The sequence below is a fragment of the Talpa occidentalis genome, unplaced genomic scaffold (genome assembly GCF_014898055.3).
Source record: "Talpa occidentalis isolate TD23 unplaced genomic scaffold, MPIMG_talOcc4v2.1 talOcc4.71, whole genome shotgun sequence".
Taxonomy (NCBI): domain Eukaryota; kingdom Metazoa; phylum Chordata; class Mammalia; order Eulipotyphla; family Talpidae; genus Talpa; species Talpa occidentalis.
In genome coordinates, this window is record NW_023605095.1 from 18,750 (window position 1) to 40,718 (window position 21,969).

The following is a 21,969-nucleotide window of genomic DNA, read 5'->3' on the forward strand; positions in this document are numbered from 1 at the left end:
ATTTATTAGCAGGGGAAGAGACATCTTTCTCTGATACCTAATGAGAGAAAATTTACAGTAATATAAATTTTTATGTAATTCTTGAGAGTTATAAACAAAGTGTTTGAGATCTTCAGATGGTTTTTAACTTCAGTCAACAAGGAGATAATTCTCTGCTTTTCAAAATGATATTGCTTTATAGGTAGGTATTCTTGCCACTTAGTTTACCTTTAATCAGACCAAAATGGTAAATTTATAATTAACAAATAGCTTGTGCTTTAAAACATACAGTTGTCTGCTTTTATCTACTGAAATCACCTAGGGTGCAATTCAACACAGGAATCAGAAAATTACATGGGCAGCTACTAGGCAATTCCATTAAGAACTAGATTTTTTTAGAACATGCTTGCAAGTAAGGTATTTACATCTCCATATTGCACTAAGCACATAGGGCCCAGAGACATGAGCAGTGTTAAACCATAATACCCAGCAAAACCTCAGGTTTCCTCAGTGTGACCCTGCTAAGCCACCATACTCTGCTATAAAATTTAAGAAAATGGTTCTCAGATGGCCTCTGTCAGGGTGGCTGAGTCAAGACCCAGTAACTGCTGACCCCTCTCTCAGAAAAACCTCCTTGGTCTTAGTCCTAAACTTCAAGTACCCTAGAGCCCACAGAAGCAGATTGTATCCCGAACAGGTTCCAATGAGTGAGTCTGGCAAATTTCCTGTCAAATTTCATCAGCTCTGGAACAGTCATAAACTGATTAAGATCTTTGAATTGGAATGTCAGTGCTATATCATCACCAATTACTGGCTGTCTGGAGGAAACCAATTAGTTTAGGCCCCTCTATGCAACAGTTCTGTCCAACGACATTATCTGTTCCGGACAATGTGTTATTACCTCAACACCTCTTGGATGTGCTCTTGCCGCTCCGCTTCCGTTATCCTGTCCACATACCACTTCAGCACTTTGATGAGATCTCTAAAATGCAGGGAAGAATGTACAGAAGGTAGAATTGGTCTATTTCTCAATTAAATGCCAATATATCAAACACTTATTTTCGTCATGAGGAGGCTTCTTTTCCAATTATTTCTCACATTTTTCTGTCAAACTGCTGTAATGTAATAAATACACATAGTCTGTATATCAATAATATTACCTCCTTTTAAAGATTTATTTATTTATGTATACAAGAACTAGAGTACAGGCCAGAGGTGTGTGTGTGTGTGTGGGGGAAAGAATTCACCAGAGACAGAGCAGGGAACAGAACAGGCAAATTGACTGAAATACACTGCTGAGGGGAACAGCAGGCTAGTCAGGAGAGGTCTGCTGCGCCATGTGGATAGACCCTGGCTGGGGATCGAACTCATGCTGCAGTGGCTATGGATAGTTTCATAGGTTGCGTCTTAACCCCTTGTATCCCAGGGAGGCCCAATATTACCCTTTTTTGAAGCTGAAGAGAGGAGTTTCTTCTTTCCCACTGAGACTCCTCTCAGTCTGGACCTATTCTATTGTTCCTGCTGGTTCTGGTAATGCTTTCAAGTGGGTGAACACAAATATCAGAGGAAAGGATTCTGGTGAAGAAGTGGTTGGAAGTAGGACTGTTCTAATCAGACTTGGATAACTGCTAATTCAGACTTTTTTCCTCCAGTGAAAAGAATATTCATTGGGTGAAATACTCAGCTGGAGGCAAAAAAGGGTGTTACAAGGGGTGATGACAACAACCCTCACTTCAAACTAGACCCCCATGTGGACTTGTCAAGACAATACTCTGTGTTGTAAGAAGAAAAAGCTTACTTGGAACATGTGTCTTAAAAGAATTTCCAAAAAGTCAATTCAAAAATTGAATTAAAAACTCCCACAATTCTCAAAGTTATACTTTTACTACCTTTAACTCTGGCCAGTTCTCAGTTTCTACAAAACAGCAATTTTTAAAAAAGTTTCTGTTGGTCTCGGGTAAGAAGAATGCATGTTTAGGCCAGCAGGTAGATGCTGTTGGGAGAACTATTTGAAAGACATGTCAGTGGGTTTCTGATCACTCACATTCTGAGAAGATTCCACAGGTCTTATTTGTCTTGTTAGAACTGATTTTCCTACTTCATTATCAACCTGAAGTGTTAGAAATCACACCCTTGTCCTCTAGCTTCCAGTGACAACTTCAGTAGGAAGCTAAGAACTTCTCACTCCATGGCCCAATTTGTTAGGCCAAGTGACAGAGGTAGGCCAACATTTCAAAACGATCCCTGCTGTTACATTTCACATCCAGAAAAAATCATGCTGATGAGGATCAGGTTTGTGAAAAACAGCATCTTAACATGCAATGATAGGGCAATCCAAGTTAAAAGAATCAAATGGAGGGGGCGGAGCAACATGGCGGCGAGGAGACGCTGCGAGTAAGATCTCCCATTAAAAAAAGTGAATAGGGAGGAAAAGCGGCAGGTCCCAGTGAGAACTGGGACACGGAAGATAAACGGGTGACGCCAGCGAACTGCCCGAAGAAGAAAGTGGCCATAAAAGAGGACTAGAAGGGAGGGAAGCGCAGAACCCTGCTCCCCTCCCCCGCCCACAGAGGCGGCACTCTCCGACCGGCAGAGAGGAGGAAACAACAAACCAAAACGGCCCACAAGAACAAACGACGCAGCAAGCGGGACTGTGAGTGGAAAGGAACTATTGCAGCCACCACACCCCGTGAACGGGAGCTGAGGCGAACCCTGCAGGATCCGCCGCGGCGGTGAGCGAACGGCTCCGGGCGCCATTAGAGAAGAACAAAGACCCCGGGAGACGCGCACACAGCCCGGGCTGCCGGTAAGCTGGCGCGGAAACGCGGCGCGCTCGGGCGCTTGAAAAGCAAGTGCAGACCTGGATCGCGGCTGCCCAGGTCCCCGCGCCTGCGACCTAGGCTTGCGGGGAGACGCGCGGAGGTCCTCACTGAGGTGAAGGTCCCTCCCTGAGTGAGCAGGAACCAGGCGCCCAGGCACGGGAGCGGTGCAAAAGGCGCCATTCCCGCGCCACTGAACTGGGCTACAGCCCGCGTCCTGGAACTGAGGGCTTTGAACTGAGACCCGGGGCACGAAAATTCGGGGCGTGGTTTCTCCACGACGGTGGGGCACAAGGCAGACACAGCACCCCAAAGCTGTTGAGGTGTACCCTACCATTCCCGCTCTGTTCTCTGTCCCACGGGGTGGGGGGAGGCGAAAAACAGCCCCCCAAGGACAATAGGAGAGATCTCTGGCGCCACCTAGCGACCAGGAAAAAAAAAGTCACTAACACCCTATAAAACAGGACATTTCTTAAGACTGCTTGAAAAGGGCAGAAGGTTTCTGGAGGACCCAGTGGCCAGCCGGGAAGTTATTCCACGCCAGGCCCCTTCCGACCAGCAGTCTGAGCCCACAGAGGGAGCAGGCACCCACGTCCGGGGCAGACCGGGTGCGCAGAAGAGTGTGCCTGAAACCGGAGGCGCAGGGACTGCATCCCGCTTCGCCATTTGAGAACAGGGACATTTCTTCAGTAAAAACTGCCTAAAACCAGCAGAAAGCTCCCCCAGAAGACAGAGATGGCTCCTGGAAGAGCCAGAGGGGAGCGGAGAAGTTCACCCAAGATGTCAGTCAGTCCGAGCAACACAGTGTCCCAACGCATACGACAAATTAGAAAACAGACAGTAGGGAGTAGAAGAACCACACGCAACCTAAAAACTCCTCAGGAAAGAAGCACACCACAAAAAGAAAACCACTCCCCAGATTGCAACGACAGCAACTTGGAAGAACTTCTGAGCCTTCCAGAAAGAGAATTTAAAATTGCCATGATTAAAAAAGTGATAGATCAGAAGAAGGAAATTGAGTCCCTAAAGAGGGAAGTAAGAGAAATGCAGGAGATCAAAGAATTAATGGAGGAACTAAAGAACTCTGGGAAAAGCAATGAAAGCAGAATAGATGAAATGGAAGAACGAATAAGTAATCTTGAAGACACAGAAATAAAAAGAACCAAAACAGAAAAGGAAAGAGAAGTACGAAGGAAAAAGAATGAAGAAAGACTTCGGGAACTATCTGACTCCATGAGGAAAGGAAATATAAGAGTTATAGGAATTCCAGAAGGAGAGGAGAGAGATGTAGGAACAGAGAAAATATTCATGGATATAATTGAAGAGAACTTCCCAAATGAGAAGAAGGAGCTGAAAATTGATATACAAGAAGCAAGAAGAACACCAAACTTCCACGACGAAAGGAAAAACACAGCAAGACACATAATAGTAAAGCTCCCAAGAATCCAGGACAAGGAAAAAATAATGAAGCTGACAAGAGGGAAGAAACAGATAACATTCAAAGGAAAACCAATCAGGCTGACATCAGACTTCTCTGAAGAAACACTACGGGCAAGGAGAGAGTGGAGGGACATAGTCAACAGACTCCAAGAAAACAGATGCCAACCAAGAATACTCTATCCCGCAAAGCTCTCTTTCCTCCATGAAGAAAGAATATGGACCTTCCCAGACAAAGAGAAACTCCGGAATTTCATTGCGACTAAACCCCCACTCCAAAAAATACTACAAGGAATCCTAAAGCCAGAACCTCAGAGGGACGAATAACAACGAAAGAAGACCAAAAAAAAAAAAAAAGTTATTAAAAGAATAAATAAATAAAATCAAAGGAAAGACAAACATAATGGCAAATACAGATGCTAACATATCAATATTAACTCTAAATGTAAATGGACTAAACTCTTCAATAAAAAGACACAGAGTTGCAGCCTGGATTAAGAAACAAAACCCAACCTTTTGCTGTCTCCAGGAAACACATTTAGCTACAAAAGATAAAAATAGGCTCAAAGTCAAAGGATGGAAAACAATCCTACAAGCAAATGGGCCAAAAAAGAAAGCAGGAACAGCTATACTTATATCAGATAAAACAGACTTCAAACTCAAAAAAATAAAAAGAGACCCCAATGGTCACTACATTATGATTAAGGGGACAATACTTCAAGAAGAAATAACACTCATTAACATATACTCACCAAACGAAAGAGCACCAAAATATATCAGACAACTGTTGTCCTCTCTGAAAACAGACATCAGAGAAAACACATATGTAGTGGGAGACTTCAACACACCACTATCAACAATGGATAGATCAACAAGACAAAAAATAAGTAAAGAAACTAAAGCTCTAAATAAGGACCTAGAGCATTTGGGCTTAACAGACATCTATAGAACACTAAACCCAAAAAAAACGGAGTACACATTTTTCTCAAGCGCACACGGATCATTCTCCAGGATCGATCACATACTGGGGCACAAGACAAACATCAACAGATACACCAAGATTGAAATCATACCAACCATCTTTTCTGACCACGAAGGCATCAAACTAGAAATAAATCATAAAAAGAAGGCAAGGAACTATCCTACCTCATGGAGATTAAAAGCCACACTACTGGAAGACCACTGGACTAACGAGGAGATCAAAGAAGAAATTAAAAAATTCTTTGAATTGAATGACAAGGAGGACACCAATATCCTAAATGTATGGGATGCAGCAAAAGCAGTAATAAGAGGAAAATATATAGCAATAGAAGCTCACATCAAAAAACAAGAAAGAACTCAAAGAAACAACCTAATCTCGAAGCTCAAAGATCTAGAAAAAGAACAACAAAAAAACCCCAGAACCAGTAGAAGAAAAGAAATAATAAAAACCAAAGCAGAAATAAATGAAATTGAAACTAAAAAAACAATCCAAAAGATCAATGAAACCAAGAGCTGGTTCTTTGAAAAATAAATAAAATAGACAAACCCCTAGCCAGGCTCACAAAGGAAAAAAGGGAGAAAGCACAAATACACAGAATCATAAATGAAAGAGGAGAAATCACAACGGACACAGCAGAAATAAAAAGAATAATCAGCAACTACTATGAACAGTTATATGGAAACAAGTTCAACAATCTAGAGGAGATGGACAAATTCCTACAACTCTACAATCACCCAAAGCTAGATAAAGAAGAAATAGAACACCTAAACAGACCAATTACAAGCAGCGAAATTGAAATGGTAATTAAAAACCTCCCCAAAAACAAAAGCCCAGGACCTGATGGATTTACAAATGAATTCTACCAAACATTCAGAGACGAATTAGTGCCTATCCTTCACAAACTCTTCCAAAAAATTGAGAAGGAAGGGACAATACCAAACACGTTCTATGAAGCCAATATTACACTAATACCAAAACCGAATAAGGACAACACAAAAAAGGAAAACTATAGGCCAATCTCCCTAATGAACACTGATGCAAAAATCCTCAATAAAATTTTAGCTATCAGAATCCAACAATGTATCCATAAGATAATTCACCACGACCAAGTTGGATTCATTCCAGGGGCACAAGGATGGTTTAACATCCGAAAATCAATCAACGTTATCCAACACATCAACAAAAAGAAATATAAAAACCATATGATAATATCAATAGATGCTGAGAAAGCTTTCGACAAAGTGCAACACCCATTCATGATAAAAGCCCTTGAAATTCTTGGGATACAAGGAACATACCTCAACATCATAAAGGCCATCTATGACAAGCCAACAGCCAGTATCATTCTCAATGGTGAAAAGCTGAAAGCAATTCCATTAAGATCTGGAACAAGACAAGGATGTCCACTCTCACCACTGCTTTTCAATATAATACTGGAAGTCCTAGCCAGAGCAATAAGACAAGAGAAAGACATCCAAGGAATCCAAATAGGAAAAGAAGAAGTCAAACTATCACTATTTGCAGATGATATGATAATATACATAGAGAACCCCAAAATCTCCACAGAAAAACTAATTCAACTCATCAATCAATTCAGTAAAGTGGCAGGATACAAAATCAACACGCAAAAGTCAGTAGCCTTCCTATACACAAACAATAAATCTGAAGAAGAAGAAATCAAAAAAACCACCCTTTTATTATCGAAACAAAAAAAATCAAATATTGGGAATAAATCTAACAAAAGAGGTAAAGGACCTATACAAAGAAAACTATAAAACACTGTTAAAAGAAATAGAAGAAGACACAAAGAAATGGAAAGACATCCCCTGCTCATGGATTGGAAGAATAAACATTATTAAAATGGCCATCCTACCAAAAGCAATATACAGATTCAATGCTATTCCAATCAAAATCTCAATGGCATTCTTCAAAGAAATAGAACAATTATTGATGAAATTCATATGGAATCACCAAAACCCCGAATAGCCAAAGCTCTACTGAAAAAAAAAGAAGGAAATGGAGGCATCACACTCCCAGACTTCAAACTATACTACAAAGCCATAATCATCAAAACTGCATGGTATTGGAACAAGAACAGACATACAGACCAATGGAATCGAATAGAAAATCCAGAAATAAACCCACAGATTTATGGTCAACTAATCTTTGACAAAGGAGCAAAGACTATGCATTGGAGCAAAGAAAGTTTGTTCAATAAATGGTGCTGGGAAAACTGGGTCGCTACATGCAAAAGAATGAAGCTTGACCACTACCTCACACCATACACAAAAATCAACTCAAAATGGATTAAAGAACTAGACATAAGACCTGAAACCATAAAATACATAGAAGGAAATATAGGCGAAACACTACGGGATTTGCACATCAAAGACATCTTTACAGACACATCACCCAAAGCAGTGATAGTGAAGAGAAAGATAAACAGCTGGGACTACATCAAATTAAAGAGCTTCTGCACAGCAAAAGAGACAATAACAAAAACAAAGAGAAACCCCACCAACTGGGAGAACATTTTTGCACCCAACACTAATGATAAAGGACTGATCACAAAAATCTGCAAAGAGCTGATGAGACTCAGCAACAACAAAGAAAATAATCCAGTCAAAAAATGGGCAGAAGAGCTAAAAAGAAACTTCTCTGAAGAGGAAATGCAAATGGCCAACAGACATATGAAAAAATGTTCAACATCACTTGTAATCAGGGAAATGCAAATCAAAACTACCATGAGATACCATCTCACACCAGTGAGAATGGCACATATTAAAAAAACTAGCAACAACAAATGTTGGCGAGGATGTTGGAGAAAAAGAACTCTCCTGTCACTGTTGGTGGGAGTGCAAACTGGTCCAACCACTATGGAGAGCTGTGTGGAGATTTCTGGACCTACTAAACATAGAGCTTCCATATGATCCAGCAATTCCACTCCTAGGTATTTACCCAAAGGACACAGAAACATCAATTCCAAAGAGCACCTGCACTCCTATGTTTATAGCAGCACTGTTTACAATAGCTAAGCTTTGGAAACAACCCAAATGCCCAAAAATAGATGACTGGATCAAGAAGATGTGGTACATATATACCATGGAATATTACTCAGCATTCAAAAAGATAAACACATGCATTTGCAGCAACATGGATGGCACTGGAAGGATCATGCTCAGCGAAATAAGCCAAAAAGAAAAAGAAAAATACCGGATGGTCTCACTCATAGCAGGAATCTAGAAAACTTAAATAAGGGACCAGGAAAATGAATATAAGAAAGTGAAAATCAAAATCAACAAAAAACTATGAACCAGAGACACTTGGGGGGTGGGGGGCGGGAGGGGAAGGATTTGGGGTCAGAATGGGGGCGTTTTGCAATTGTATGGGGGAACATAAAAATAAAATTTAATATTTAAAAAAAAAAAAAAAAAAAAAAAGAAGGGGGTGTGGCTACAATGACTGAAAGGTTTTGAGTGAGTGGCCAAGTCCCTGTGCCAATCAGAACGCTGTCCTTGAAGTTACTGCCGGCTCCCCTGCCTGTTGTTTGATTCTCCCAACACACTTAATAAGGCACAGATGTTGGCAGTCCTTATTGATGCCCAAAGGAATGGTTCTTTGTTGGACAGTGTTTTCCTGTCCTGTGGGTCTAGGAAATAAGACCATTCTTTTGTTCTGAGAGGCAAGATTCTCTTAACCAATGAGTGAAAATTAAGGGAGATGAACAGTGACCACCACCAGTAGAATCTTTGCCTTCCTTCTAATGAAGCCTGGACAGGCTCCTCTATTCCTATCACATGCCTGCAGCATGAAAAACAAACAGCAGGTTTTGTATCTGTTCTTTGCTATTCCATTACTTTGAGAATGAACTCTGAGGACATTAAAATCATTTATGTTCTCTAAGTAAATAAAAAGCATGAATTTCATATTCAGCAAATGTGTATCTAAATCTAGAAGCAATGAGAATCACGTAGTTAATAAAAAATGATCAAATAAAGAAATCCTACTTTTTTTAATACAAGAACCGGGGTACAGGCCAGATGCGCAGGAGGGTAAGAGGATTCATCAGAGACAGAGAGGGGAACAGAACAGGCAGACTAATGAAATGTACTGCCGAGGGGAGCAGCAGGCGTGACAGGAGAGGTCTCCATGCCATGTTGGATTCTTGCCAGCTAGGTGGTAACTACATTAAATAAATAACAGAACAGAAAAAAATCAGATGCATCTGCTTTTGAAATTTTCTTTCAGTTTTTCAGGAGTGTGTGTATTTGTTTGTATGTGTTGGGTCCTATATGTGTTGAAATTGTTCAAACAAATTGAAAATTCCAAGGGATGTATTATTTTACCACATTTTTATTATGAATTTTAACTCTATGGTAATTTCAAAAACAATTCAGTGGAACCTCTTTTTAAAGGGAAAATTTATTTAAATAAATTACTACTTTTAATTGTTAATTTTATTCCTCAAGAATAAGTATCAAAATTTATTATAGTCGTGAGAACAAGTATAATCTTGGTGAACAATCATAAAATGCGAAATAAGTGGCAAACTAAAAGAGGCAAGTTTTTTCAGAGGCTATAATTATCTACTTCAAGATTTATGGATAAGTAAATGATCATTTTTATCTTTGCATCTTTCTTTCATAGTCATTCATCACAAATGAAATTCATTTACTTAGCAAAAGGCATATACTGATCTGTAGGGCTTCACTGGCTGGGACAAAAGAGACATAAACAAAAGGACAAGCTGCAGAATTAACAGGAAGTCAGGCTTTGTCTTGAGCTTTTCCAGACCCACCAAGGCTGTGCGTGAGCAGCAGGCACTGGGATGCGGCATAGATTAATATGGCGTAAAGAAATATCACGAGGAGGTTGGAGTGACTTCCAAATACCTTTGATTCATCTATTGTTTTCAGCACACCTCATTTAAAGATGAGCCTCTCAAAATATGGGCTAGTTACAATAGGAGAGAGTTCATTTACTGGGTGGACCTGGCAGTTTAAAAAGGTGAAACAGAAGAGAAAATATCAGTGTACATTCCAGATGCAATATGAAAGTGTTCTTTCTGTGTGGCATGCACATGCTTGTACACACATGTGCCTGTGTTCTAGCGTGTGAATGCACACATGTGAACGTGTATGCTGAGTTTTCATGTACAATGCCTTTCTTACTATGAACCACAGTCCAAAAAGTCTGAAACTACTACTCCACTGGTGAAGGGCAAGGAAATAGGAGGCGGACATCTAGCTCCGGCGCTGGGCCCTACGCTTCTGATATGGCCTCAGAGAAAAGTTAAGAGAAGGCTGTGGGGAAAGGTTTAGTTCTGGTCTTACCCACAGAGCTGGGGAATGCCTGAAATAAGAGCTATTAAATTTCTAGACAGCATATCACTTACATCCTTTCATTACATACATGAAGTTACATCACCTTTTGTAATAGTCACTGTTGCCACCCCCTCATTTTACAGTTGGGGGGAAACAGGCAGAGTCTTAAACCTGTGCCCAGTGCTGCCTGTATCCTGCTGCAGTGGATTTTCCTGGTCGTGCTGTCCTCAGGGCATCTAACCTTCCTGGGGGACTTAAGTGGCTCTGGGAGGTTTGACTGCAATGTTACTTTCTTTAAGAAAGAAATTTACATCCCTGGCAGTGCCCCTGACTGTCCAAGTCATGCTGAAGAATTGTCAGCTTTGTGCCTGGAGCTGTTTTCAACATTTTATACCATCCTTTCCTGTGACATAGTATTTATCCTTCTTGTGAGTAATGTAAATACTTCATCTATTTTAGTCTGTTTAAAAAAGAGCTTCGTTAAGAAAACTTAACACTTACTTAAATAAGGGACCAGGAAAACGAATAACTATAAGAAAGTGAAAAGCAAAATCAACAAAAAACTACGAACCAGAGACACTTTTAGGGGGGCGGGGGTGGGAGGGGAGGGATTGGGGTCAGAATGGGGGGGCTGCAATTGTATGGGGAATATAAAAATAAAATTTATTATTAAAAAATAAATAAATAAATAAATAAAAAAAAAGAAAACTTAACACTTGATCTCACTGATAAGTATAATATTCGGTTTGAAATGATTCTTTAGACTGTGTTTACCGAGGAGTAAAATAACTTGTGAGGGAACTGAATCAGTAAGGAAATGAACACCTGGACACTAGCGTTATTTTCTTAAGTAAAGGTCAGCCCTACCCGTCATCATCATGATTGGCTTATTTTTCCTGGCAGGCAGTTCCACGCCACAACCAGGACTACAGCTATTTGCAATTTATAAAGTGTTTCTGCAGACACCAGCTCATATAATTCTCACAACAATGCAGCACTTTGAGCATTATCCCCATTTTGAAGTGAAGCCAATAGGTTCAGAAGTTCAAGATTTTTTAAGTGAGTCAGAACTGAAGTCTTCTGCCCTGGTGTTGTGTTTCTTTCTTTTCTATCCATAATTGTTTCTCTTTTTTTGATTGCAAAATTAATACACACTCATTATTTGAAAACAGAAGTGCTAAGAAGAAAAAAAGCTACCTGTATTCTCTTCTTAGATAACCCTTTTAACATTTTTGGTTATTTTCTACTGTTTGGGATATTTTTCTTTACTTTTCCTTTGATGAAAAGAGAATGTCCTCAGAGAGCTCATGGAGAGATGGCCGAAGCAGCAACCTCCTTAGTGGAGGAGTGTTCCCCATCAAAGCTCCTCACTGCTGATAAAAGCCAGCCACCATCCTGGCCCTCCTAGTCTTCCTTTTCTTGAAAATACTTCAAAGCTTCTTGTGGCTGTGGTGGGGGCCCAGGGGGAAAGGCTTGTGGAGCCAGACCCAAAAGTTCTTGGACATTATAGATTCAGATGGAGGTAAAAAGTGGTTTTCTAACTAAAAGTACCTAACACAGAGAAGGCAGTGGGAGAGAGGATGAGAAATACTGGGGGGCAGTGTCTCCCAAGGCACTCCCTCCGGTCTAGTGTGTAGTATAGTCAGGGCTTGAGCCCAGAGTTCCAGTATCTGTTTCCTTTTTTTTTTTTTTTTTTTTTTTTTAAGATTTATTTATTTTATGCACACAAGAGCTGGGGTACAGGCCAGAAATGCGGGGAGTGAGAGGATTCACCAGAGACAGAGTGGGGAACAGAACAGGCAGATCAACTGAAATACACTGCTGAGGGGAGCAGTGGGCCAGATAGGAGAGGTCTGCTGCATCTGTGGTTAGCTTGCTGGCTGGGAATCAAACTCGTACTTCATTGGCTATGGATAGCTCCACAGGTTGTTTCTTAACCCTTGTGCCACCAGGGAGGCCCACCTTTTTTTAAAAAAAAAATTATTTATTTATGTATATAAGAACTGGGGCCACAGGTGCGGGGTGGGGGGTGGGGTTGAGAGGATTCACCAGAGTGGGAGCAGAACAGGCAGATTGACTGAAATACACTGCTGAGGGGAGCATTGGGCGAGACAGGAGAGGTCTGCTGCGCCATGTGGGTAGCTCCCTGGTCAGGGATCAAACTCATGCTGCAGTGGCTGTGGGTAGCTCCATAGTGCCTCGTCTTAACCCCTTGCACCACCAGGAAGGCCCCAGTTACTGTTTCCTTTGAACCTACATATCAGATCCTGTCACCTTGACGTGTGAGGGTCTTATCTATATTATTTTGGTTATGCTTAAAATTTTTATATAAGATGTTGCTTTTTGGTGTAAACTGACTGTTGGGGGCTCAGCAATCTTTTTGTTTTATATATATTTGCATATATATTATATATATTTGCATATATATTATATATTTGCATATATATTTGTTTTATATATTTGCATATATATTATACATGTTATATAAAGATATTGTAATATGCCTAAATTAATGTAATTTAGGTCATTGTGAAGCAATCAATTATTCTGGTAATGCTCTAGAATCTTTCCTTGAGAAAGATTCACACATGTTAACATTCAATATGTATTACATGACTATTACACATTATGTAATATAATTCATACTATAGGTTAAAAAAGCAGCAAAAATAATAAGCTACAAAGACAAAAGTTATCTAGACATCCTGGCCCACATCATTTTTGGGGAAATAATTACCTGTATAAAGAAATGTGTTGGAGTGGCCTCCCACCACGACGTCCACTCCCTTCACTTTCTGAGCGATGAGTTTATCCATCTCAAAGCCAGAGTGTCCCAGTGCAATTATTTTGTTCACACCTAGAGTTGTTAGTTTATCAACTTCAGGTTGTAAGGCAGCAATTTCTTCTTCAAATACTAAATCTCTTCCTGTGGAGCAAAATAAATAAAATGGACATTATTTGGCAGTAATTTTTATTATATTACTTATTATACACACTGATATGCCAGTAAAAGACACCTTCATATATTGAGGCTCTTCACTTACTTAGACTAACACATATTTATAAATCACATATGAAATCCCTAGAAAGCCAAAAAAATTTCCATCAATAGCCTCAGTTACAATCACTCAGTGTTACATTAGTTTAGGATTGTGAATGATAGTATGTTGCTCAAATTCCATGTAAAATTATGAGGAGGTTTCAGACCTGGAAATCTATTTTTTAATGTGTTTTATATTTAGATTTCTGTTATGCCAATGCAGAAAATGAGCACACAAGTGTGATAACTATATGTATGCCAAGTCATAATGCTATATGTACACCTTTAACCTACACAGCATTGTATGTCAAATATATTGGTACGTATTATACATGTATACCCTAACTCTTCAGCCATGAATTCAGCAGCCCCTGAAATCAAGTCCTCACCCAACTTTCCAGCTTTCCCTACTCCGAAACTTTGTTCTAGGAAACTACACCTTCAGCTACCTTGTGACTGTGGTCCCTGCGCACTCCTGCTCTCACCATTCATCCCAGCAACATTCACTGAGAACTTCCCAACTGCTGCTCCCCTGCCCCCGCCACCTGTGTCTGTTCTACTGAAGGCCCTTGGCCCTGGGGTTCTTGACAGGACCCTCCAGGGGTCAAGGAGGTCTTTGCTCAAGTCTGTCTGCCCCCACCCCAAGGCAACCATCACTTTACCCAAGCCCCCTTCCTCTCTCCCTCCGACTTCACAACTCTCTTGTGGTATTTAATTACATTCTATCTTAAGTGAACTACAAAAAAACAGTGGACAGAATATAAATTATGGAGACATAGTTTGCTTTCGAGTTTGCTGCCTAATAAATATTTATTTAGTTTTTCAACAAGTCTACATCTTTATCTGAAATTCCCAGCTGACCTCTATGTTACATTCCAGATGTTCATTGAGAGGAGACACAGGTTCTGTACTCTGGTTGCTCAGGCCGCTGCTGACAGGTAGAGACTAAGGTGTTTTCTGGTGTTATCGGTACTCAGACTAGGAGCATCTGACCAGGTGGCCACTGTAGCAAGAGGCCACTCATCCCAACCCTACTCACTGGGAGCATTTGGTTTGTTAGAAGTGAGGCAGCTTGCTTTGGTGGTGGTGTGGTGTAGTAACATATATCTGAGGAGGTGTGACTCTGACTCACATACAGTGCTGTAATCAATGTGGTCTCAGTAAGAAAGAAAACAAAGAAAAAAAGGCATCAGGCAGTCTGGCTCCCTCTGTAATCTCAGCCCTATCCTCTTTGCAGAAGCCCACTCTCCCCCCCACCCCTCACCCCCGAGTCCTCAGGTCGAAGCCTGCCAAAGTCACTCTGGTGGGATCACATCCTTTTTTTTTTTTTTTAAAGATCCATTTATTTATTTATACAAGCACTGGGTACAGTCAGAAGCGCAGGAAGGTGAGAGAATTCACCAGAGCCAGAGCGGGGAACAGAGCAGGCAGAAGGACCGAAGTACACTGCTGAGGGGAGCAGCGGGAGGCAGGAGAGGTCTGCACGCCATGTGGGACCCTCCTTTGGTGGCCGGGTTGCAGCCGGGGATTGAACCGGCGCCGCAGAGGCTTCGGGCAGCTTCGCAACCCAGCGCTCAACCGCTGCGCCACTGGGGAGGCCCGGGATCACATCCTTTTAGTCAGAGGAACACCTTTAAGACACTTAAAAAATAGGTGACACTTGACATCCACAATGGCGCTCTGGCTCCCCCATGACCTCAACAGTAACAGCTATTGACCATATGTCCACAGTGTGCAAAGGCCTGGTCACCGTGGGGCAGATGTCCACCCCCTGGGAGGGCCAGATAATCTCAGTCCCAACAGTAGGGAGCAGGAGAGCCTTGTCTGTTCTGTGGCTGAGTGGCCGCAAGGCCCTCTCCCCTCAGAGCCCAGCAGCTGCTTGGGTTGAGGGCACCTGACCTTCTGATGTTGCTTTGAATGGCCTGCATCTGTTAAAAACAATAAATAATATATTATGTATTTGTATGCTAAATTAAAAATATCTTCAATGTATTATATTATATTAAATGTTATATTTTATTATGTTATATTATATTTTATTATATTAAATGTTATAGTCTATTATATTATATATTATATTTATTATATAATATATGATATCATATTATTATATTATATTAAGTGTTATTATATTATATTAAATGTATATTAATTTATATATCATATATTATTTTTCTAATTGTTAAATAGCAGCATGTCCTATGTTAATTCTGTTTTTAAATTGAAGCATCATTTTTTCATTCTTTTTTTTTAAGATTTATTTTATTTATTTATGTATACAAGAGTTGGGGTGCAAGCCAGAGGTGCAGTGAGTGGGGGAGGGAGGGGAGTGAGAGGATTCACCAGAGACAGAGTGGGGAGCAGAACAGGCAGACTGACTGAAATACACTGCTAAGGGGAGCAGTGGGCAAGTCAAGAGAGGTCTGCTGTGCCATGTGGTTATCTGGCCAGGGCCTGCCCATAGCTTCATGGTGCTGAGACTTAACCCCTTGTGCCACCAGGGAGCCTCCTTTTTTTCATTCTTGTCAGTGTTTTGACAGTATAGGATGTCCCCCTCAGGTGTGATTGCCGACGCACTCCCACCAGGGAAGCAGCCACAGTCTTGCACCAAGTCCCTTGTGCTCTGCCCTCCCCCTCAAACCTCTGGATGCCTCAGATCTATGGTCAGCTTTCAAGGGTTGGTTTTAAAGTTTGTCTTTGACCCTTTGTTTGGTTTCTCTGTATTCCACATATAAACAACACCATCCTGTATTTATCTTTCTCTTTCTGGCTAATGCTTGCTCCTGGTTTCCCAATTTCCTTTTTTTTTTTTTTTTTAAGGGAGATAAATTTTTTTTTTTTTTTTAAGATTTATTTTTATTTATTTATACAAGCACTGGGTACAGTCAGAAGCACGGGAGGGTGAGAGAATTCACCAGAGCCAGAGCAGGGAGCAGAGCAGGCAGAAGGACTGAAGTATACTGCTGAGGGGAGCAGCGGGCAGCAGGAGAGGTCTGCATGCCATGCGGGACCCTCCTCCGGTGGCCAGGGAGCAGCCGGGGATCGAACCGGTGCTGCAGAGGCTGCGGGCAGCTTTGCAACGCAGCGCTCAACCGCTGCACCACCGGGGAGGTCCTCCCAATTTCCTTTAAATAAGGAAAGAAAATTTGTTTCGATAATTTAAAGAAAATGCCATTTTGTTTTCACTGCCAAGGTGTTTCAGTGAAAGTGGTTCAAATGTTTCTTGAATGGTCTTAACATTGTAGAATAATGTATGTACACATATGTATACACAAATACATGTATATTGTAGCAGCTTTATATTAGAATATAGATATACACATGTATCTACACACAGACACAACAAAGTCATTAAAACTACAAGAGATAAATAATGAAAAGGAAGAAGGTAGAGTTAACTAGACATGTCATAATCATACTAGAAAAGGAAAAGATAGGGTGTACTGAGGAAAAGATAGGGTGTACTGAGCTCTGGGTCCCTGGTTCTGAAGAAGGAAGGGCAGTGAATTACATGAGTCTCATTCTGGAGTAAGTGACTCTGTATTGTTTCGCACTGGTTACAAATAGCCTTTCACCCAATTTTGAACTCACTGATTTTAAACAATGATATTGTTTATGTCAACAAAGAAGTTCATTGAGCAGAAGAGTGAATGTCTTCAAGGCGAAACTGAGAACAACATGGAAGTCACTAGATGGATTTCATCAATGTCATCCTAAGAACAATACCATATGTGATTCCTGTTATTATCTATAATGTCCATTAAAATAACACCAAATCCTGAGTTAGTGCATCTATTTTCAAGCAACGCATGTCAAAAGAGTAGAAAATACCTGGATTTGAGAGATAGGGCGTTTCTTGTGAGGTATATCCAACAATTCCCACCTTTTCACCACCAATGGAAATAGCTTTATATGGAGCATAAAGTCCTGATATTTGAGATGCTAGCGGCCCCTTTGCTTTAATGTTTGCACTCAGAATTGGAAATGTGGCGTTTTTGAGGAGTGGATCAATCAGTCCTTCTACACCATTATCAAATTCATGATTTCCCAGTGCCTAGTAGAAAGAGGAAAGAGAAAAAGAATTAGGAACTCTGGAATTTCCAATAGAAGCATACCTTGAAGAGCATTACACTAGGCCAGAGGCACACAGACCTGGCTGGGCTCTGGGAGGGTAACTCCATGGCTTCTGTCCTCATGCCCATAAATCTTACTCAATGGCCCTGAGGCTTGGCTCTGGGACACTGAGCTCTCTGGCTGCTCTCCAGCCCCCACACCAGGGGAAGGAAGGTGGCCTCAAGGCTCATCAGGTCCCCTGGAGAGCTGGCTACAGGCCACTGACTTGCCAACCCCCCACTGGAAGCAGGCTAGAGGGTCTGCATGGTCTTTTCACATAAATCCCCATTTCAATGCAAGAACCCAATCATCCCAACCTCCATCTTGGGAGAACTGTCTTTCTTCTCACAGCCACTTGGTTATAATCTACTATGTCCCCATAATTGTTTCCTCACAAGAGCTCCATAGTCCTCAGTGGAGAAAGAAGATTCACAAAGGCAAGCAGGAGATGGCACTGTCTTACAGTGTGTCATCTGTTTCTTCTTTTGGGACCACCCTGTGTTTCATTCCCGGCTGTGTCACAGGTGACGAAATGATCACATGACTCTGGGGGTTCTGGATACCTCCTGAGCAAAGGGCTTGGTGAGACCTGGCATGGGTTCTGCCTCCATCTCCTTTTCTGTCTCCCATCCCTCACTGCTCTGGGAGTGACCACTGGGTGGGTACAAAATAATCAGCTCTGACTTCAGCAGCTCCTTCTGACAAAACATGACACATCATTCACTTCCCTGAAGAACCTTCCATCCTCTCTCCATGACCCTCTGAATAGTCCCGTCTCCTTAAAGCTCTATCTCCCTGCTGCTATCTCCCCCTGCTAGACCTAGCTCCCTACTGCTCAGGCTGCCGAGGCTGATTCCCTGAGTACTTAAATGTGTGTTTCCAACTTGCTCAACAGCTTTACTTCGCAGGTCAATTTGGAGCAGGCTTGAACGTGCTGACTGGTGGCCCTTCCATAAATTAATGTTACCCCGCCCCCCATATTGTCTTATGGACCCACCCGCTGCTTCCTTATTAGCACTTCCTTCACCCTAAGGGCATGTCTACTTGTTGGGGTGGTGTGGGGGGTGGGGGTATGTGGGGTGGGGGGTGGGGGGGGGCAGGCCCTGGCCAGGCCAGACCCAGTTCTCTCGGGCTGCCCCCTGCCCTCCCCTCCCAGGTAGGCATGCCCTGATCATCTGGGCTCAAAGGAGAAGGTGCATGATGTTTCCCCTGTGCATATGCTTGTCCAGAGAGAGCAACACGATACTACTTCTGCATTCGCCCTTCCCCCATCCATCTCTGAGGATCTAACCATTTTTAAATCTATTTGCTATTTACTTCTAATTGCTTCCATCTTAAAGGCTGATCTAGACTTAAATATTCTCTCTGTTTTGGGTGACTGTCACCTTTTTTCTCTTCTATTCTTGGAACTTCATGTTTTCTTTTTATGGGGAAATAAGTCTCCCTTATCAGATGATATTAACTATCTTACTTAATGGGCTTATAATTCCTGAAAGCTTATCCAACTGTCAGTCACAGGGCATTTTATTGACGGCATTTTACTGTGGGTATTCAGCAAACATGGACTGCTATATTTTTCATATGTTTGTTCTGTGGTTCATGCCTCCTCCCCCAACTTGAGTGCAACCCCTGAAAGTGTTGATTTTGGCCATCTTTTCACCTCTCTGTCCCCTTGGGGGCACAGGTCCTGATCTGGGTGCTTAGGCTGCTGTGTGGTCTCACTGAATGGTCTCATTCATATTTGCACCTTCAACTCCAAACATAACATTTGCTGCCCTGACTTTTCTCCTGACCTCTAGATCTAATGTCTAACTGCTACATGAACATTTCCTCCCAACATCTCAAAAGCACCCCAAACCTATTTTGTGCTCAAAATAGCCCCCCAACACTCCCTCTCTTACCCAAGATACCATCATCTACCCAGGCAATAAAAGCAGTAACCCTGGAGCTGCTGGATCTCTCCCCATCACTCACTCCCTTACCTCCTACGGGCATTCCTCCCCTTGCCTAAATGCCCCATTTAGTCCATTCATTGCTGTTATCTGAGTGCAATCCTTGCTCCTGGACTATAAATTAGGAAGCAGAATCCTCCTTACTGGGCTTTTAGCTATCCACATTCTTTTCTCTGACCCATCCTAGATATACCCTATCTATGTGTGCCACCTCTATATATTGCTTCCAGAATAAGCTTTCTCATATGCACGTGAGATCTTGTCATCCCCGCTGTAAGTTCCTCCAGTGGCTGCACTGCCTTTGTGGTTAAATTCAACATCCTGAGTCCTCGGTACCTAGGTTTTGAGATCTGGCCTTATATCTCACCTCACTCCCCCAGCCAATGTCTGACATCTACTCTCTAACATGTGAGGCTACGAGGCGGGGCTGCCTCTGCTGCTTATGAGCTGTGAACAGGATGGTTTCTAACCACAGCTATTCTGGAGGGGTAGTGAATACACATAAGTTGTAATGAGAATAAACCAGCATTTAATAAACACTTGCTACACACAGCTATCACGCAAACTGTTTTGTATAACAATGTAATTTTGTGCTGTGAAGTGCGTGTTATAACTATTATCAATTTACAAAGAAAAAAATGAGATCTAGAGAAGTTAAACACATTGTTCAAGGTCACATAAATAATTAATAAGTAGTAGAAGTGGGGCTAGAACTACTGCTGTTTGACTCCAACCTTCATAATCTCTATGCTTGGGTCTAAGGGTTGAGGCTGGACATAGTGAGCATTTCAAATCAAACCCTAAAATGCTTGCAGTTTTCCTGCTCTCACTATCTCTGACCCTCTGTAGATGAGAGATAAGGATCAACTAATTGATACACAGCTAGGTAGACAGAATAGAAAAGTCCTTTTTCATGTCATGCCTGTACTAACTTATTCAACTAATGGTTTAATTACTGAAGTCTGATGGCCCTTTTCAAAGAGAAACATCCCAAGAAGTCTTCCTATCCCCTGTCTGAGCTATCTGCCCTTCCTCTGCTCTAATGGTCACGTCTGTGCAGCCCCAGCAGACGTGCACCTGCGCACTCAACCCCTCTCACCTCTGGCTCACTCCCTGGAACAGGGCAGGGATCCCCCATTGTGTGAGTACATGATGAAGCAAAGAAAGCTCTAACCAGTTTCCTGTGTGTATATACAGCATTACCTACAAACAATGCAGAAAAATTCCTTGTAAATACTCATTTTCTGCACAGACCTCTCCTGTGTCACCCCCTGCTCCTTTGCAGATATTTCAATAAATCCACCTTTTCTGTTCTTAAACATAAACACTCATTTTCTTTAGAAATGTGAATATCCATTTCCATTCCTTGACTTTCTCCACCTGTCTTTCTTCAACAGCACTTACTAGAACTTCATTATTCACAGCTTTCAGAAGAAGGACACACAGCTCACCAGCCACACCAGGCTCCTGTCATGTGGCTGGCAAATGGGGGCACACGAGAAATGTGTTATATAAATTGATTGTATTTCCATGTCAATTTTGTATTAATAACATGAAAATACCTCAGAACGATCTGCCCAAGAGAAGGACTTGGAGCAATAAGAGAACAGAACAGAGCAGGTCACCTTTCCGTGTTCCTTTACCTCTTACAGGGAGTTTATGGAAAAAACAGAAGAGATTTAAAAAATTTATAATGCAGTATCATTCCACTTTGCTTTTGGGTCCTCTGTGAAAATTTCTGTTCATGTTTCTTACATGTGCTTATAAGTCCTTGGTTGCTCTGGCACCCAGTTTCCCTTGTGTCTTTAACTGCCCATCCTGATCTGAGCTAAACTGTCACTGACCACTCATAGCTATGACCCCCACATCAGAAAGTGACTTTGTGACCCTGTCATATTCTTTTTTTTTTTTTTTAAAGATTTATTTATTTATTTATACAAGCACTGGGTACAGTCAGAAGCACGGGAGGGTGAGAGAATTCACCAGAGCCAGAGCGGGGAGCACAGCAGGCAGAAGGACGGAAGCACACTGCTGAGGGGAGCAGCGGGTACAGCAGGAGAGGTCTGCGCACCATGTGGGAACCTCCTCTGGGGCCAGGGAGCAGCCGGAGATGGAACCAATGCTGCAGAGACTGCGTGCAGCTTCGCAACCCAGTGCTCAACCGCTGCACCACCGGGGAGGCCCCCTGTCATATTCTTATGCTCGCTCTCCTTTTCCTCCTTCGCCTTCCCCCTTTCTTTGCCTTCCAAATATTTCATTTGTAATATTGGGCTCATTCATTTTTTTTTGGCTCATTCATTTGCTAATCACATTCATGCACTAC

The 21,969-nt window shown here is 41.8% G+C and overlaps 1 protein-coding gene across 2 annotated transcripts; it reads right to left on the reverse strand.

The window, feature by feature from the left end:
• Window positions 1-10,105: 10,105 nt before the first annotated feature.
• Window positions 10,106-20,799, reverse strand: LOC119233283 (5'-nucleotidase-like). 2 transcript variants are annotated; one of them, XM_054689886.1, is made up of 4 exons: window positions 20,746-20,799; window positions 17,413-17,635; window positions 13,279-13,467; window positions 10,106-10,208 (listed from the first exon to the last, which is right to left on the reverse strand). In XM_054689886.1, the coding sequence occupies exons 1-4, from the start codon at window positions 20,782-20,784 to the stop codon at window positions 10,192-10,194; spliced, it is 468 nt and encodes a 155-aa protein (XP_054545861.1). In that variant the 5' UTR covers window positions 20,785-20,799; the 3' UTR covers window positions 10,106-10,191. The 2 variants fall into 2 exon arrangements, with proteins under 2 accessions (XP_054545861.1, XP_054545860.1); XM_054689885.1 differs by lacking the exon at window positions 10,106-10,208 and adding an exon at window positions 12,268-12,503.
• Window positions 20,800-21,969: the final 1,170 nt, after the last annotated feature.

What these genes read in the sequence shown, in the direction of transcription:
- LOC119233283 (XM_054689885.1), bottom strand. Translation starts at nt 20,784, where the DNA reads ATGGGGGATCCCTGCCCTGTTCCAGGGAGTGAGCCAGAG. An exon ending in TTCCAGGGAGTGAGCCAGAG is followed by an intron (nt 17,636 to 20,745) that starts GTGAGAGGGGTT and finishes TCTTTCTACTAG; the next exon opens with GCACTGGGAAATCATGAATT. An exon ending in GCCCTATCTCTCAAATCCAG is followed by an intron (nt 13,468 to 17,412) that starts GTATTTTCTACT and finishes TTTGCTCCACAG; the next exon opens with GAAGAGATTTAGTATTTGAA.